The sequence below is a fragment of the Eucyclogobius newberryi genome, unplaced genomic scaffold, assembly GCF_026437365.1.
Source record: "Eucyclogobius newberryi isolate DKJ021-1_F unplaced genomic scaffold, fEucNew1.0.hap1 SCAF_15, whole genome shotgun sequence".
NCBI lineage: Eukaryota > Metazoa > Chordata > Actinopteri > Gobiiformes > Gobiidae > Eucyclogobius > Eucyclogobius newberryi.
The window spans coordinates 21378586-21395693 of NW_027315779.1; the positions used below are offsets into that span (position 1 = coordinate 21378586).

At 39.6% G+C, this 17108-nt stretch overlaps 1 protein-coding gene across 1 annotated transcript in view; it reads left to right on the forward strand.

Annotated features, from left to right (window-relative positions):
* uvrag (UV radiation resistance associated gene) overlaps nt 1-17108 on the forward strand; it is a 48608-nt gene that overhangs the window by 5078 nt on the left and 26422 nt on the right. The window contains exons 7-12 of the mRNA XM_072446717.1: nt 1918-2023; nt 5430-5556; nt 10079-10163; nt 10994-11081; nt 11166-11226; nt 13056-13221. Coding sequence (XP_072302818.1) covers nt 1918-2023; nt 5430-5556; nt 10079-10163; nt 10994-11081; nt 11166-11226; nt 13056-13221 — 633 coding nt within the window. The remainder of the gene's footprint in view (nt 1-1917; nt 2024-5429; nt 5557-10078; nt 10164-10993; nt 11082-11165; nt 11227-13055; nt 13222-17108) is intronic.

The following is a 17108-nucleotide window of genomic DNA, read 5'->3' on the forward strand; positions in this document are numbered from 1 at the left end:
GACTGTACAGTAGTGTCAACAGAAGTGGTGCTTCGCCAGTGTGAGCTTTAGGTGGGATTTCTCATGCCCTCTGGGGTTTATCAACACAGAATACCATCAGCACTGGTGTTTTCTACTGTTGTTTCATGAGATGCTTGATCAATGTCTTCAGGGGCTTGTGCAACAGTGAACCTAATGCCTAAGCTTTCATTCACTCGGAGGATAAGTGCGGATGTGAATGCTTTTGTTAGCATTTCATGCCTCCTAATGTGGATTGGCACAGAAAACAAACGACTACCATGTACATACTTTATGAAGAAGTGTTTTTGTACTTTAACTCAAAGCCTGTAAAAGTAAACGGTCATCTGGGACTATTTTTGTTGGATTTTTAATTTCACATTAGATTATTCTTCAAACCCTTGTCAGACTGTGCTTCATAGATGTATTTATTTCCTCTCTTAATATAAAGTAAAAACCCAGTGTTAAATTGAGTAAGTGCGGTACCTGGAGGGTTATACTACCTTCTCTGTGCATATTCTTTTGAGGGTGAAGGCAACAGTGGCCTCCCACAACACGCTAAAAAAAACCTTCATCGTCTAAATAGGATCTTATTTTTCAAAGTTTTGCGGTAAGGCAGTGTAATCAAATGGGACTCTACACAACTAGAGGTTATTACAGGTCTTCAGATGACAAAACACTTAAAAAAATAGTGTTAAATGTGCAGTTGTGAACAAAATTGTGATAATTTGGTTGCTGCCATTTGAGAATGACTGGGTCATGTGCAGCTGTATGGCCTTGGCTTGACTGGTACTTCTGCGTGCTGTCTTGTCTTGCTTGGCTCTCATACCGTTATATTATCTGTGAAAGCCAGATGGCACACTGTTATTCAACACGGACTGTGGCTGGTGAACAAAAACATGAACAATTTATTTTAGTTGTATTGTCAAAGCTGTACGGAATAATGACATTTTTCTTAGATGGCCTCTTAATAATCACATATTTTCCCTCACCTTGCTTGTTTATCAATGTAAAATTTGTTTGAGTTGTTAGTCTGTCACAACTTCCTGAATGAAACAGACCTCTGGGTTTGTGACAATGAAGGCCTCGGCAGAAAGAGCCTGTGTTTCTGTCTCGAACGTCCAGAGTCACTATTGATGAGCAGAAGGTTAATCAGCTCAGGAATTTGTGAAGAGAAGAAGTGATAAATGCATATTTTCACCTGCAGAAAGTCAAATTCTGCTTTCACACAGAATAGGGGATCAAAAGGAATGCTTATTAGTGGGAAGAGTGGCAAATTAATGTTTTCACGTATAAGGTTTGACGCTGCACAGATATTTATGAATACATTATCTTTTAGTTATTTATATTTTTAGGTTTTTTAGGTCCTTTTTCAGTGCAAACTTCTTAGCACATCCTCTTAGCACTTCTTAGCACATACGCTTAAACAGTTGAAGCTGCCAAAACTCATCTACCAAGATGTCGTAAGCGGAAAGTGTCAATACAAGGATAACATGATAACTCTTTGAGTTATATTTACACTGCCATATTTATTTATTTATTTATTTATTTTTACTAAAAGGTGCAATAGTGTCCAAAGGTGGCCCTGAACTTCTGGTAAAATTGCCAGTAATATTAACCATAGCCTTGTTTTTCCTTTTTTTTCTAAGAGTTGAGCTTGATGCAGACAACCTGAGAATGCTTTCTAAAGTTAAAGAAAGTAAGAAGAGCCTCTTTAACCAAAGTTAAACACTGAAGGCTCAGTTTATTAAGAATTTAACACAGGTGCATTCCAAATGTAAAGCCGTTTTGATTCAGCCTCCAACCCCTCTTTTTTTGGTTGTGGTACACAACACCAGAATCAGTAAGGAATATATACTCAGGACTGAAATGTGAAATGTTAGGTTGGTGGTTGATGTTATTTCTGTTGTTCTTCTGAAGGCTTCACACAGCACAAAGAGCCATTAAGCAGACACAAGTGACGGTGCAGAAGATTGGGAAGGAGATCGAGGAGAAGCTAAGGACAACAGCATCTTGCACAGAGCGGGTAAGCAATTAAGATTAAAAACAAAAAAAAGCCCTTTGTTCTGGTCTCAAGAAAATGATTTTACAAATACTACAAAAGCGCAATTTTCCATCTGTCCAAGGAGAAATAAATTTAAAACAAAATTGCTTAGTGCAGTTCCGCAGTGGAAGCTGTTTACACACACAGTGTAATCATATTTTTCTACTGAGCCACATATTCTGTTTAAAACCATTAATATGACATAAGTCTTCTATTTTTATAGAAACAAAACAAATGCAAACAAAAGAACAAGATGCAGAGAGCGAAAATACCTAAAACAAAAAAAATTAACATCCCATCTGTCCCAGAGTTCGTCTATTTTCAAATGTGCTGACGTGACTTTTTCCACTTGATTTCAATGTCCATTGCGCCTAGTTACTGGGAGTCGGTTCAGTCTGAGCCATCAGTTTTTTTGTGATAACCTTTTTTGCTGTTGCCAAAAGTATATTCCAACGATGTCCATCTATTGAGTCCATTGTTGGGAATTTGTGTCCCAGATACATGTTAGTGGTGAAGACAGTCAGTGCCAAAACACATGTTGGTGATGGGCTACTGACTGAGTTGCTAATAACATCACATCTAAAGTGCACCAGAATAAGAAATTACATGATCCCCACCTGCCTTAGCATTGTGATTCAAGCAATCTATAAAAATGAAATAGCCTGTATATTTGAAATTAATAAATAAACTTTATACCGGTAAATCCATATTCTTTACAAGTTCGAAGGGGGTTTGGGGTGTCACTGAGCATTTCTGCGTAGGGCACCCAAATGGCTTGTAGTGGCCCTGCCCCAGGAGATCGGGCATTCTCTAATGGACATTCACCTTATCCCGCCCATCTTTGGAGAGTGAGGGGAAATATGCTATAAAGTAGATTGAGTTGTGAAAATGTCCAATGTTCATGTGACCAACAAGAACAATGCACTGATTCCCTGGTGGCCCAAAACAACAACTTTAGTCTGTGTAGAACTCCTTTTCTCTCGAGGTCGGCAGCCCAATGTTAACTAATGCAACCGGAAGGAGGATTGCATCGCATGGCGGCGCCAGGCCAGCTTCCGGAATAAGACATAATTCCAGTTGGTCATTATGATGGCCAGGGTCCCAAAAATTCCGCTATGAGCTATTTTTATCCCTCATTTTATTTGAACTGCACTTTTGCAATGGGTGATACATGCAGGGCGTCTGGGGCTTCTTAAAGTAAAAAAGCGAATCACTCTTTAGCTACAAAGTAATAATTGTTTACAAATGTAAAATTTATTTGTATTTCCTCCTGCAGTGGTTGCAGCTCAAATGGTATTATACAGTCAGCACTTTCCATCTCCCTGCGTCTCTGTAGAGCGCTCAGACACATGCAAGCGCCTATCTCCTCCACAGCCACACTCTTCTGAACATCTTGTATAATGCAGTAAAGCGGGACAATACTCATTGCTTTTCCACATCTACATTTGCGTATCTGCAGCATGCACCGACATGTGCACGACACACGAACGTGCCCACTGTTTACACCGGCCTCAGCCACACTCCTTACAGTTGTTTGTGTTTTTATGATCCAAACATGCTTTCTGCCCCTTTATGCTGCACATTCATCGTGTCAGAACAATCGCGCCACTAAAAGGCTGAATCTTGGAGAGGGAAAAGTGAAGCCATGCTGTGCTGGGGCTGTGAAGGCAGGGCAGAGGTTCCCTGATGAAAGACCAGTTTTGGTTCAGTCTTGACCCAATACGTCAGAGAAAACAGCGGTAGAAGAGTTTATTTGATTTTTTTTTTTATGTGTAAACTGTGACGAGTGGTCCGAACGGTTCTCTGAAGATATCAGTTAAAGAGCATTCTCACCATAGTCCTGTAAAGCTTGATCCAGGTTTGACAGGGTGTTTATTGTCGACACCCACATAAAAGGTTGGTCCTCCCTGGAGTGTTGATTTTGGTCAAATAATCTGTGCTTCTTCATACAACACATACCAAGGCTCTGTGTGTCAATCTCCAGGCATTCTCCATTATGTTGTTCAATTCCAGCTGTCAGCTTTTGATCAGGATGTTTTTCATTGCACGTCCTGTAACTCTGCTGAAGCCTTCTGCACACAAAAACATTCTTCTGACACAAAGAATTCCATTGAAAAAGCTGCCTCTGATATTTTCTTTTAAGTAAAACATCCCTCAAAACCCTATCAAAGCTCCCATTGGCTAATAAATCCCATAATCCTGGTCCTCTACCTTTCTGCAAGGGCCCAGCAGCTCAAACCCTTGAAGACATGGGTGCATTATGTGACTATTGTAAAGCTTTTTTTCTACTTCTAGAGGAGCCTGTAGTCTCTCTGTGTTGGTGGATCAAAGGAAGACACTGAGAGTCCACCAGGCCTGCTCATGGCCCTTTTACCCTCTTACCCACTCCATGCCATTCATCTGCCTGCCCCCTAGACTGGCGGCTTATTTACTCAGCAAACCCACTCCTGTTTGATGTTCCCTCACAGTCAGACGGGCCTTTGCGCCGGGCTACAGGCCCTCTGCACACTTTCACTCTTCTGACCCACTTGTCAACTGGGCCACAGGCTTCAGTGAGCGTGTAGGAGGCTCCTGTTTCGTGCCAAAGCCGGTGGTGGTTAACATGTAGGCATAAGGGTGTGATGCACTGAAGAGATGTGGCTTTATCTGCCCTTTCCTTCATACAGATTATCCTCATGCTTTCAGCTACAATGCCCTCAACAAGAAACATATCTCTACTTCCGTTTTTCAAACTGTCATGGTCCCTGATGCTTAGGTGAAATGTAATGTATTGTCATTGGATGATGATCTGTTCCCTGAATTTGACCCATGTTTTAATCCTACTGGAGCAACCAGAAGCAGTGGGCAACCACATGATCAGAAGTAATCGGATGGATGATTAGCTTTCTGTACAGCCACATACCTTTTTATAATGACTGGAGAAAAAAGGAGCCAGCAGAGAGCTGCTCAACACAGAAAAAATCTGAATTTGCACACAATCTTTGTGTAAACTTGAGTATGGGCATTTGTATTAATACCCTGTTTGTAGATTTTGGTGATTTTGATTCTGTAAACAACAATTTAGAAAACCCTTTACAGTTACAATAAATTGAGGGATCTCCACGCAGGAGCAGGCAGCCTGCCATTCCCATGACATGGATCCATTACTTTAGCTTATCAGCAGATTGTGATCTTGGGGCTCAGTAGATGTTTTGAATAGCTCATATCCAGCTACAGTATCTTGCTTTATTTATTGAAAGTGGAATGAGGTTTACAGACGGTGAATGCTTGCATTGTCTATAAAATTTATGCGATGTGGCATCAGCATGTAAGAGTAACTTGTTTTTACAAGAGACCCATAGAAATCTGGGGGTTAGTAAATAAACGCCATACATTTTTGTGTTGGCAGAAAAAGGAGCGAGAATGTATGCTGCTGCGTATAGCTGTACTGCGCAGTGAACTGGAGCGACAGACCAAGGCCCGGGGCGAAGAGACTGACATGCGACAGAAGAAAAGAACTCAGCTTCAGAAAAAAGGTAACACAATAGGATATTTTAATGTTTTTATTAAATAGCTGCTTTACACAAATGCAAATTTGGTGTAGTTTTATGATGGCTACATGCTTACCTTAAATTGGTTAAGGCTACAGTTAAGTTACTGATCATTTAAGCATCATTTGTTTTGATTTTGAGTTAGTGGAGCTACCCTTTACTCTGGAGTTGGAAGTGATGTTCTTTATAAAGCATCAAAGAAGGCTTGTCAAAAAAGTCTATATACTAATCAATACTAAAACTAGCGTCAAATGGATATTGGAATGAGCACGCATTGGCGCTGAAAAGTTATCCCATAAATTGGAAAAAATTTGACCTTTGACCTTATCACCTGTTAAAATTAATTAAATTACATTTGTAACACCCAAAATTACAACAGCAGTTGACACTGCGGGCTTTCCAGGGTTGTTTTTTATATGACCAAATCAAATGCTGATTAAACAATGTTCACAGGAATTTAGCAAATGCATAACTGTCCAGTCCTAAGACCCTCCTTTTCTTCAAGGAAAAACTACAAAACCCTTTGAGAAAAAGTAGAAACCTCTGGGAAGAACCACAGTGAAGTAGACAGACTGACAGACGGGGTGCAGATTATTTAACCTCTATTTTAGTTTTGAAAAATACATTATATTGTATAAAATCCTTCCTTTTGATTATCCATTATCAAAAGAAAGAAATGTTAGTATTGTAACAACACCAATATAAAGCCATCTCTGCACAAAATGCTGTGTGTAATCTGGTGATTTGTGCCATTACTGACCTCTTCTGGCTTAAATGTTCATCAACAAATTCTCAATGACAAGTATTTGACTTAATCAATCAACAGTACATGGCTGTATGCGGACACAAACGCGGCTAACATTTAAAACAGAAAATGTTCCTTTACAACCCGAAAACACGGCTGTTAATCCTCCCACTCTTTACATGTCACCACTCTGTCTGCAGCCAAAAGTTCACTAGGCTCTCGCTCTCTCAATCAAGTCTGTCTCACTTGTTCCAAGTAAGACAGACTTTTTAAGGGGGTAAAAATACTTCAGCCTGTTCAATGGGGAAGGTAGGAGGAGATCAATTAAAATACTATTCGCTAAACAGGGCTGTGTTCCAAGTCCCACTGCTCAATATCCCAAAACCATTTGCTATTTGCTTCTCCCACCTTATTGTTTGACTAAATGTCTTAATTATGATTGTTCAAATTGTATTTATTTCAGCTGATCTGTATTCATGCGCAGTTTGGTTTTAAAATATGGGTATGGCACACAGATCAGATCAGCGGCTCTTGAGGCCATTCTGTGTGGACTTTGCATGTTCTCCCTGTGTCTGTGTAGGATTCCTCCGGGTGATCTAGTTTCCCCTACCACTAAAAGCATGTACAGGACTCTCGTGAAAAGAGATTCTTAATCTCAGTGGGACTTTCCTGGTTAAATAAAGGTCAATAGAAATAAATAAAATAAAGATATTGCTTCATTTGAATGAAATTTCAACTGATGAGCTTTAAGTCCATTCAGAGAAACAACTAATAAATTGGGATTTGTGTTCCTGTCACTATGAACAGAGACAACTGCTAGTTATACTAAGTACATCATTCAATTCAATTATGTTTTTACTGCTACTGTTTGCTGTGGTAATTCAAAACGGAAGCAAACTGTCAATTCAATACGGTCAGCAACCCGTTCGAAATTTTTTTCCCTGAGGAAATTAAACCTCCTATGGAGTGATTCCAGACAGTTACACTTTGTCTGTTCATTAAAAAAATAAGAAATCTGAATGGCTTACCTGGCTATCAACATTGCACCTACGCTTTAGTGTGTTTTTCACACATTCCTGGATGTATTGGATGCAGGTTTCTTTTTGCCTTTTACTGACAGTTTAGTAGCATGTGTAAGTACATTGCTATGTGCATATCCCCAAAGGATATCCCATATGCACTGTTAATCTGCACTCCTCGTCACACTTTTTGAGCTCGTCGTGTACCCTGTGGTCTTCAGATCCCTAGTCTCTGGGCCCATTAGTGAAGTCTTCAGGCTCAAGCAGGTCTGTGCGTTTACGAGTTGGCAGATGAAGTGTGGAGATATGTCTACATTTTCTTTAGTCATTATTAGTATGTCTTTTCTGACATGTTCCTGCTTTCTGACATAGTAATGGTAAAAACAAAAGCGTGCCTGATTACTCGGATAAGAGTTAAACTGTAGGTGTTCACTTACAAAAATGAAATGGAAATAACTTATTTTCAGTTGTTCTTTCCACCTTATACTTGACATACCCATTCCTATAAAACAAATGGGATTAAGGAAGTTTGCTTTTGTGGGATCACATTGTTCAATCCTACTTTCCTACACATTAAACAGAGCTGTGAAGGGTATTGTGTTTAGTAGCAGTCATTCTCACACTCAGTAACAAAGCCAACCAACCAACCAACCAACCAACCAAAAGTGTGAGCACAGAGCTGAAGGTTGGGACTGTGAAGCCATCATCATTACCACTGCTTTACAATCAGCACTGCTGAACACTTTTACATCTTTCAGGTCAGTTGACTTGGGCCAAGGGGGTTGACGGTTAAGCCCAACTTTCTGATCAAAGCCTCGATTGAATTTTTTTTTTTTTTTTACCCAAATGTATCTAATATTTCATTCATGTAATGAATCGGGTAAATAGATGGAAATATTTCCAAAGTGAATTGTAAATTTTACATGTGTAAAATGAAAGTAGACATTGCTGCACAACATCCAACAGTTGGATGGATTTGTATTTTTATAATTTTTTTACCTTAAATTCATGATGCTGAATACATTTTGTGCACTGCAGAACAGGCATCAGAACTGTTTCCTGAACTTGTACAAAGCACAATAAAGTCTTGATACAGCAGCTGCTCCAACACTGCACGTAATGCACCGTACCATGATCGTTTGTCTGTCCATCCTGTGAAACCAACTGGAACGAGTTAGCAGGATGAAAGCATGAAGAGATGGATTGATAAAGCAGATAGGGCTGATCTGGGCACTACATTAAAGCAAGCGTGTAGCCCAGGCCCACACCGTTAGTGTTAAAATATGTTTTCATGTCATCACTTTTGACTGAAGGATGGCCTGCCTGATGTGCACCTCACACTATCTTCTCTGGACTTAATCTGATGGAGATAACTGTGCCTCTATTTTGCAGTCTGCTTTCACCTTTGTTTATGATAAGATGAATTCTCACGATTTTTGTGAGTTCACAAACTCTTGAGAATCCATCTTGTTAGGCTCCCGCTGATTCATTTGGCGTACGCATCAGTGGTAAACGAGCCAATCACATGGCATTTAGGGCCTGCAGGCGGGACTGGAACCAATCATAGAGCAGCATTGTGGTTTGGGCGGAAGTCAAAACAACCCGAACCAAAACAAAACATGGCGGCGCCGATGGCCGTACTTAGACCTATTTTAGGAATACGGACTATTTTATTTTTCAAAAATGTGCACACAATGGCACTTTGTACATTTGTGGATGAGAAATAGGACTGCGCTTTTCTGAACACTGGGTTTAACACATTTTAGATATTGGACTGGGACACTTTTATCAATCAGTGTGAAGCATTTCTTTAACATCCCAATGGCTTTCTGCCTTTCCAGATTGATTCATGTTAAGAACTCAATTCAGAGGGAGTTTTCACCCGGCGCCGTTTTAGACCGCGCCGGGTTAAGGTTAGGGTTAGGGTTAGCCATGAGGCTATAAGGCAGTGCCGCGGTTCCTGAAACTGCTGGGCTATTTGACCGCGCCGCGGCTCTGCAGCCACGGCCTTGTAAAAAAGATAATTCATAGCCATGTCTTGTTTTGGCTGAAATTTGAAGTCAACTTCAACAGTCAACTCAAATAAATAAAGGATAAGATGAAAGTGTCCAGATACAATACGCACATAAAATACAGTAGTGCTGTGCTTGCATTGTTAAGTGACTTGGCCCTAGTGACCATTGCAGAGCTGCTGACCAGAGGGCTCATCATTACTAGTGTTTATATTAATATGGGCAAATGTGTGTCCTGGCACACACAGCTTCTAGGTTTGTGTGTCTTTGGTCGTCAGTTTTTCTTCAAGGCCAGATTAAACAAACACTGTTACACTTGATGTCAATTTCTATTTTTTTCAACCTCAGCTGCCAGAGCTCTCAAACAAATAAAATTGCACAATTACACAATGCTTGTCAAAACTCAACAAATATTGTAGGAGTATGCCTGTTACTGTCCTTTTGTGTAGTTCAAAATTACACCAGACCATTTTATTCTTCGACAACTTCCTCATGCTGCATCATCAGTGTTTCTGTACTTGGACTTTATGCCATTACCGGCTCTATATTTACATCGTCTGGCAAATCCTGTAATCTGCAGACATATGTTGTTGGGTTTCATGTGGCATCAAACGGAAATAATTCATAGTGTCATCAAAAGATCTGTCTGGATAGTGGATGTTAGCAAAACACAAGCTCACATGTCGCAGCAACAAAATACATGCCTGCAAGTTTCTTTGTTCTCGTTTCAGAGGAAAGCTTTTCAGCTCAACACGACAGTCTGAAGCTCGAGAAGGAATCGCTCACCAAGTTGCAGAAGGAATGCACCGCCAAAAGGTATGAAGCAACCTGCAATTTTGTCTTGATTTATAGTATGTTTGCATACACAACACATGCTTCTAATGTGCCTTCAAGTCATCGGATCAGCCACAAATAAGAATCTCGCCTTGGGTTGCAACAAGAAAACGTACTTTATCTGTAAACCAAATAGTGACGAGCTGCTTTGACCTGAGGCGTGAGATGTTTTTCTGAGCCTTAAGGCCACCACAAAGGCTAAAACCAGAGCTGTAGAAATGCCAGTGAGGGCCAAGAGAAGCTGTGCACAGTAAATGAACACTGACACATCTGCATAAGAATTTATTTGTTACTGTTGTTTTAGATGTAACCTATGCAAGTGCATTCATGCTAACTGAGTAAGATAAGATAAGATAATCCTTTATTATCCAAACATGGGGAAATTTCATTGTTGCAACGCAGGTAGATACAGAGGTAGATACAGAGGAAAAGAACAGATCACTTATAGGAAGTTTGAAAAACACTCTCAATAGAAGATCTCTTATAAAAAAAATAAATTAAAAATAAATAAAAAAAAACTCCTATAGACAAAACCTCCCATTTCCCAACAAGGGATGGAGGGGAAAAATAATAAATATAAAATAAATAGATAAATACCATTGCATGTGATCACGACAATAATTATACATGAATATGTGTCACGACAGTAATTGCACATGAATTGCACATGTATTGCACAGTAATTGCACATGAAGTACGACAGTAATTGCACATGAATTGTGAGTACACAGCCATTTAATTTTTGCATCGTAAAATAAAAGATTCCGGGAGCTACAGCTTATTCATCTAATACAAATCTATTGTGTCTCCAGAGAACAGTTCCTCAAGTCAAATGCTCAGCTCACCTTCCGATGTCGTCAGCTTCTTTCGGAGCTTTCCTACATCTATCCTATTGATGTGGTAAGTAAAAGTGTGTTTGCGTTGATGACAGTATTTTCCCTTTAGTCCACTATATTTATTTGTGCCAAAAATGTGAATCCACAGACAAATCAGACCAATTATGTCATCTGTGGAGTGAAGCTGCCTAACTCTGAGGACTTTCAAGGTAAACCTCATGAACTTGTGTGTTTTAAACCATAATGTAGCTCTAAATATGCTTTAGTTTTTATTTTTCGTTATGGAATTCAGCAAATACATGGAAAAAAAAAAATTGTCAAAATGTTGTTGTTAAAGGCAAAGAAAAACATCAAAATCATCGCCATTTTTTGACTCGCAGTGATTGCCAGGGGTCAGGCTTCAACAGTCAATGACGGAAAACCCCCTCTCTCAACCCGATCGGGAGACTAAATCTCCAGATTTTAAGATATTTCAATCGACCTTTTGTACGCCGTTATCCTTTATTTTGGTAGCAAAGGCGAGCGGGGGAACATTGTGATTACGCTGCTGGCCGTGTTTCCCTCCCAGAATGCAAAGCGCTGGTCAAATTTAATATGAACGACGTGAGCAGTGGCAACACCAGTGGCGCTGACAGGGGAAGCAACAATAAAAAGTAAATACAGGATCAATCCTACATGGTCTGTTCTATACAGAAGCTTAAGGAGAACCGAAAATATAAACGGATATGCATCGTGCAATGCGTTATTTGTCCCTTGGGATGAAAGATAAGTTGACCAGCGCTATAAAATTATTCTACACAGCGCTTTTGAAAAGAACGGTTGGTGAGTCGGCGAAATATAAGAAAAATAAAAATTTGGTGTCATTTTGACAAAATGCTGATTTTTTTTTTTTTTTTTGGGGGGGGGGGGATTTTTTCAAATTTTTCAGTCGGCTAGTTTTATTCTGGGTCGGTCGGGTTACGGCAAACAGACATATTTTTCTGCTCAGCCTGAGAAGAAACTATTTTTTTAAACAATTTTATAATTATTCAAGATTATTGACACCATGACCAAACACTTTTATTCACAATTTGAAAAGTCGATATGAATACTTGTGACCTTACTGCACACTGCCAAACCTGTTGATGTCATTCAAGAGGTCAGAGCCCATAGAACAGTTTGATGTGTTTTTCACAAATGGGTTGTATGTTTTCTGCTGATGTAACTTTTTTCACAGCATCAGTTGTGTGAGGTCTAGATACACAGTGGTGGCCCTTATTTTGTTCTCAATTGTCTCCATTGATGTCAAAGGGAGTTTAAAACGGCCTTGAGGGGGAATATTTCACACAAAGGGTTAGGGTCAGGGTTAGCTGGACTCCTAATCCCTCTGAGGTCACAGGGGTATTGTCCCCAAGTCCATCAGGCTTCTGCATTTAACTTTGCTGCTATTATCAGTTTACCTTGACAAGGCATGTGTAGTCTTTAGTTGCACCCTAAGGTGTCATATTCAAGTGTCCCATTGGTGACCTCCAACTATGCTATACCCAAGACAAGGCTGTATATATTGTAGGGTGTAAAATGTTAATTAATTAAAGTACATCAGGATCAATAGCTATGCTGTGAGTTTATGAATGAGATTTGCACTCGCCACGATCTGTTATTTCATTACATTAGGAGAAAAACCATGATGGCTTTAAATCTTAGCCCCAAGCAGTGTCTTGTTGGCGTTTGAGAACTTGAAACCACTTAGTGTGTAGCCTTGAATCCATTTCCTTTTTTTATTTTCCTTCACAGTCTGAAACCTTCACCAAAGCATCCCTTTTCCAAACCTAAAATCATTGAAGGCCACAAGCAATTGCTTTTAAAGCACATATTTGAAGTATTGGCCATTGTGCTCTGATACATGCACACAGTCGCTTATCTGCTTACTTTAAGCTCCTCTATACCATCTTTACCGTGGGCAAAATGTTAACTTACTGAACTAGTTTAATGCATCATTGGTATTACAGACGAAAATAATTGCTTTTTTATCAATTACTTTCTGTTTATTATTTTCCAGCAAAAGATGACGGGAGTGTGGCTGTTGCCCTGGGATACACTGCACATTTGGTGCTAATGATCTCCTGCTTCCTTCAGATCCCTCTTCGGTATCCTGTGATCCATAAAGGTTCACGCTCCTCCATCAAAGACACTATCACCGACCGACTCACAGAGAAAGAGAGAGAGTAAGTATGCTAGGTAACCAAGAATAATAGATCTTTACTCTGCTCTGCGTCTGTCTCACGCTGTCCAAATTCATTTTCCAGTTTCAAGATTTTCTTTACACAGGACAGTAAATCACCAGGCAAAATATGAACAGAAACATACAGTGAATAAAAAATCCAAATGAAAATCAGGTCTCCTCCCTGTGATAGCTGGTGAAACACACCACTATGGCAATTGTTCTCTTGCCCCTCGGATCAGAATGAACTCCTGTGTTCTGTTTGTCCCTTTGTCGGATTTTATTTTAAAACGCAAATAACATTGAATTTGGACATAAAGCTTTTATGACGCGCTCCATTCCTAATTTCATACAATAAATCTACCAAAGACTAAACTTTACTCCAGTCTGGGCCATTTTATGCAAGTTCTTCTTCACACTGTGGCATGCATAGTTACAGCACAGTAATGAAATTATTATTTTAGTGTGTTATGGTCTCGTAACTATGTATCATCTTGGGAAATAAAACATAACTTTTTCATGATAATTGCATGTTTTGAACAAACATTTAGAGTTTCACCTTACATACGCAGATTGGAATCTCATTCATGCATTACCACCTTGAGCAGGAATGATAAACTCAGGATTATGCTATAATTAGCATTACTACTATTTACTGTGCATGTGTGTGCATAATTGCCCCCTTAAACTGAAAAGCATTGATTTGAAATTCCTAAAATGTAAAGGAAGTTCCCAGTCCTGCTTGCACTCGTCCACACATCTGAGACAATGGTGCTTTTCACTCTTTCAACCAACAATGTCTGATTATATTAACAGCAAAGGGTATTATCATTGTAAATTTGTGCTGACACTTTAATTATATGTATCTGACTTTCATTTCATTCATCAAGACTCTGAAGAAAAATAAGCAGAGTATAAAAAGTATTGATTGAAGAGTGTAGCCCAATTTCACAGCTTGACAACGACTACAAACACAACTACAACACAGCTCAAAGCCTCGACTTTCGGACAGGCCAGCAAAACAAGTCACATCACATGCAAGTGTCTCTGACTGAGACCAAGGCGCCTCCAACCTCCCCCTGCTTGTGCTTGTTTGTGACCTCTGAGGCCTCATGCAGCAGACACAGCAAATGATGTGTGGAAGACGGAAAGCAACTAGTGGAGCTCTTTTAAGCCTACAAAAAAGGGCGATTAAAGTGTTTGAAGGAGGCAGTCCGGGGTGATAAGTGAGGTGACAAGGGATCAGTTTCTCAAAGTGTGCTAAGATTAGCAAGCACTGAGTCAATTATAATGGTGTACTTATAAAAACCTTATGCTTGTTTAGTGTTATGTTGGCCTACTTAAAAATATATTATTGGGTCATTTTAAATCATTCAGTAGTTATTAACAGTATTTTTATTATCTTGGGTGTCCTTCAATTCACTGCACCCTTACCTTCTTGGATCTGAGCTGGACTCTGAGGACATGTTGCACCCACATTTCCTCCTGGAGAACCCTGATCCAATGTTTCTGATTGCAGAGGGAGGGTGTGGAGATACAATCCAGATGTCCACCGTTTGATTTAGACCAGAGCTCTGCCATTAAATGGCAAGCACTGGCTACTATAGTCCAGTGCCATAAGTATAAATGGTTTTTATTTTATTTTTTTTACTTCGTTTTTGGAGGGGGAAAAAATATGTATTTATTTACACATCACCAGAAACAGAAACAGTTGGTGGATGTAGAGGATGTTGGAGCAAAGCCAGTTTGTGACCAGAAGTTCCTGGTCTTGAGTTTCTAAACCTAAAAGAGAAAGGACCTTTCAGAGATCTATACATTTTTATTTCACCTGATTTATGCAAATATATTGCTCATATGTTGATAATGTAAGGAAGTTATAGTTAGAATATTCTATATAAAACAGATGATGGGGTCTTTATCTTGGGCCCCTCGAAATTAAATCACAGTTGAACAAATGGGTCATTATTTAAGTCTTTAAGTCAGCATAACCTAAAATGTCAGGACTGGACAGAACCTTTTTGAGGTTCTCCTGATCTCTAAAGGCAATAGCAGAAAGCGTATGTTTGCCATATCACTTGAGGAGTCAAAGACCATGCCTCCTTAAGGATAATAAGTGAGATTTAAAAGTCACCCTTCTGGACTTTGTTATACGACTATTATGTAATACGACGACTTATTTAAATGAATAACACAAAGCATCTGTGTTAAAACAGTCAGCAGTCAAAGTTGCTTATATGTTGTTTGTGCTGTGGACATGTTTTTTAGTCTTTTCTGAAGTGGAGAAAGACAAATGGTAACAGAATAGAGTCTTTACACCCTGGTTATTCTTAAGAGCTGTGATGAAAACAGTCTATGACAGAGCAACCGCTACACATTACCCTAGAGACTTTTAAAAGCACAGACAAAGATGGAACAGTGGTAACAGCCATTAAAATTGCATTTAATGACAGATGCATGGTATAATTGACTAGCTCTTTGATTTATTTGTTGACTTCTGCTATTTGGGCCTGTGCAAGACAAGTGATTTGTCTAGAGTACCTCCAGATTTAATGCTTTGTGTTAAAACTGCTCAATAAAGGCATTTAAAGGCATCAACGGCACCACCCAGCAAAAATATTGTTAAAGGTACTGACCAGGTTAAGTCAAAAGAGGCATGTGTACATTGCACCGGCTTAGCCTGTTTTCATGTACAAAGCCAAATAATCAGAACCTGGCCCCCCTCTCACAGCTGTGTCCCCACTTGAGCTGACAAAATTGAGTTTGTTGAATAAACTATAAAATCCTCCAATGGTTTACACAAAAGAGACTCCGTGACCTTTGTGCTCTTGGAATGTAATAGTCTGTCTTTAACTAGGATGCCTCAGGAAAAGACTGTCACTTTAACTAATAAGAGAATGCAAATGAGGCGTCAGCACTTAAAAACAGTGAGCCACAGTAACGGCATTTCTCCCTTTCTCAGCCACTTGACCATAGACCGTAAAAGATGTCCCTGACACCTGCTAGGAAGCACCAATTGTGCAGAACAGTACACAGCGATGCCTGCTAACTGGACATAAAACTGCAGTTTAGAGATCCTTCAACAGGAAGAGAGGCAGCTCAAAGGGGCATTATTAAAGAAAGAGCCCACACAGACAGGGTGGTGGACTTCCTCTTACTCCATCTCTGCATTAGTAACTGTTGTCAAAAGTCCCCTCTTTATAATCATTATGTTTTATAGCTGCTGCTGCTGCTGCTGATGCGGTGCCAACACCTGAATGTGGACCAGCTGCCAGGCTTTTGTAGCCCTGGGCCGAGTTTCACTCCCTCATAAAAAGGGGGACTTTTGCAAAATGCATCTTTTTTTTATGTTACCTTGTTTATTGATTACATATTTCGTTTTGCCCCATAGCTCTAGCTGCAGGCACACTAAGCTTCCCTGCAGTGTTCTGAAATGCAATCAGAAGAAAAGAAAGTAATAATTTTTTATGACTGTAGAAGAATGTGAAAGATTTACTCATGCTGTCAATACACTGTCATTGAGAGTTCATCTTTTCGTCCAACGCCTGCTGTGAGGATGATTGTTTAAATGGAAGCAGATTGCAAGTCTAAGTAATCAGTTTTAACGTAAATGGGTGCAAAAGTTTGTCGGCCTGTTGATTACAAAGCCTGTCATATTGAGTTTTCAGTGTTGGTTAGTTAGCGGACAGCCTTTTACTGACCTGCCACTAGTGAGATTGAGAGAGAGAAGATGTGCTGATGGAAGAAATATTGTGATTAGGTTCAAAGTGAAAAAAAAAAAAAACCCAAGCTGCTGAGATAAAAATGGTTTGACTTGATGGAAGGAAATTAAACAAAGAAGCAAAGAGTGTGTTCAGTCATTTCTATGCAATGTAAACATGTAATTGGTTCCAG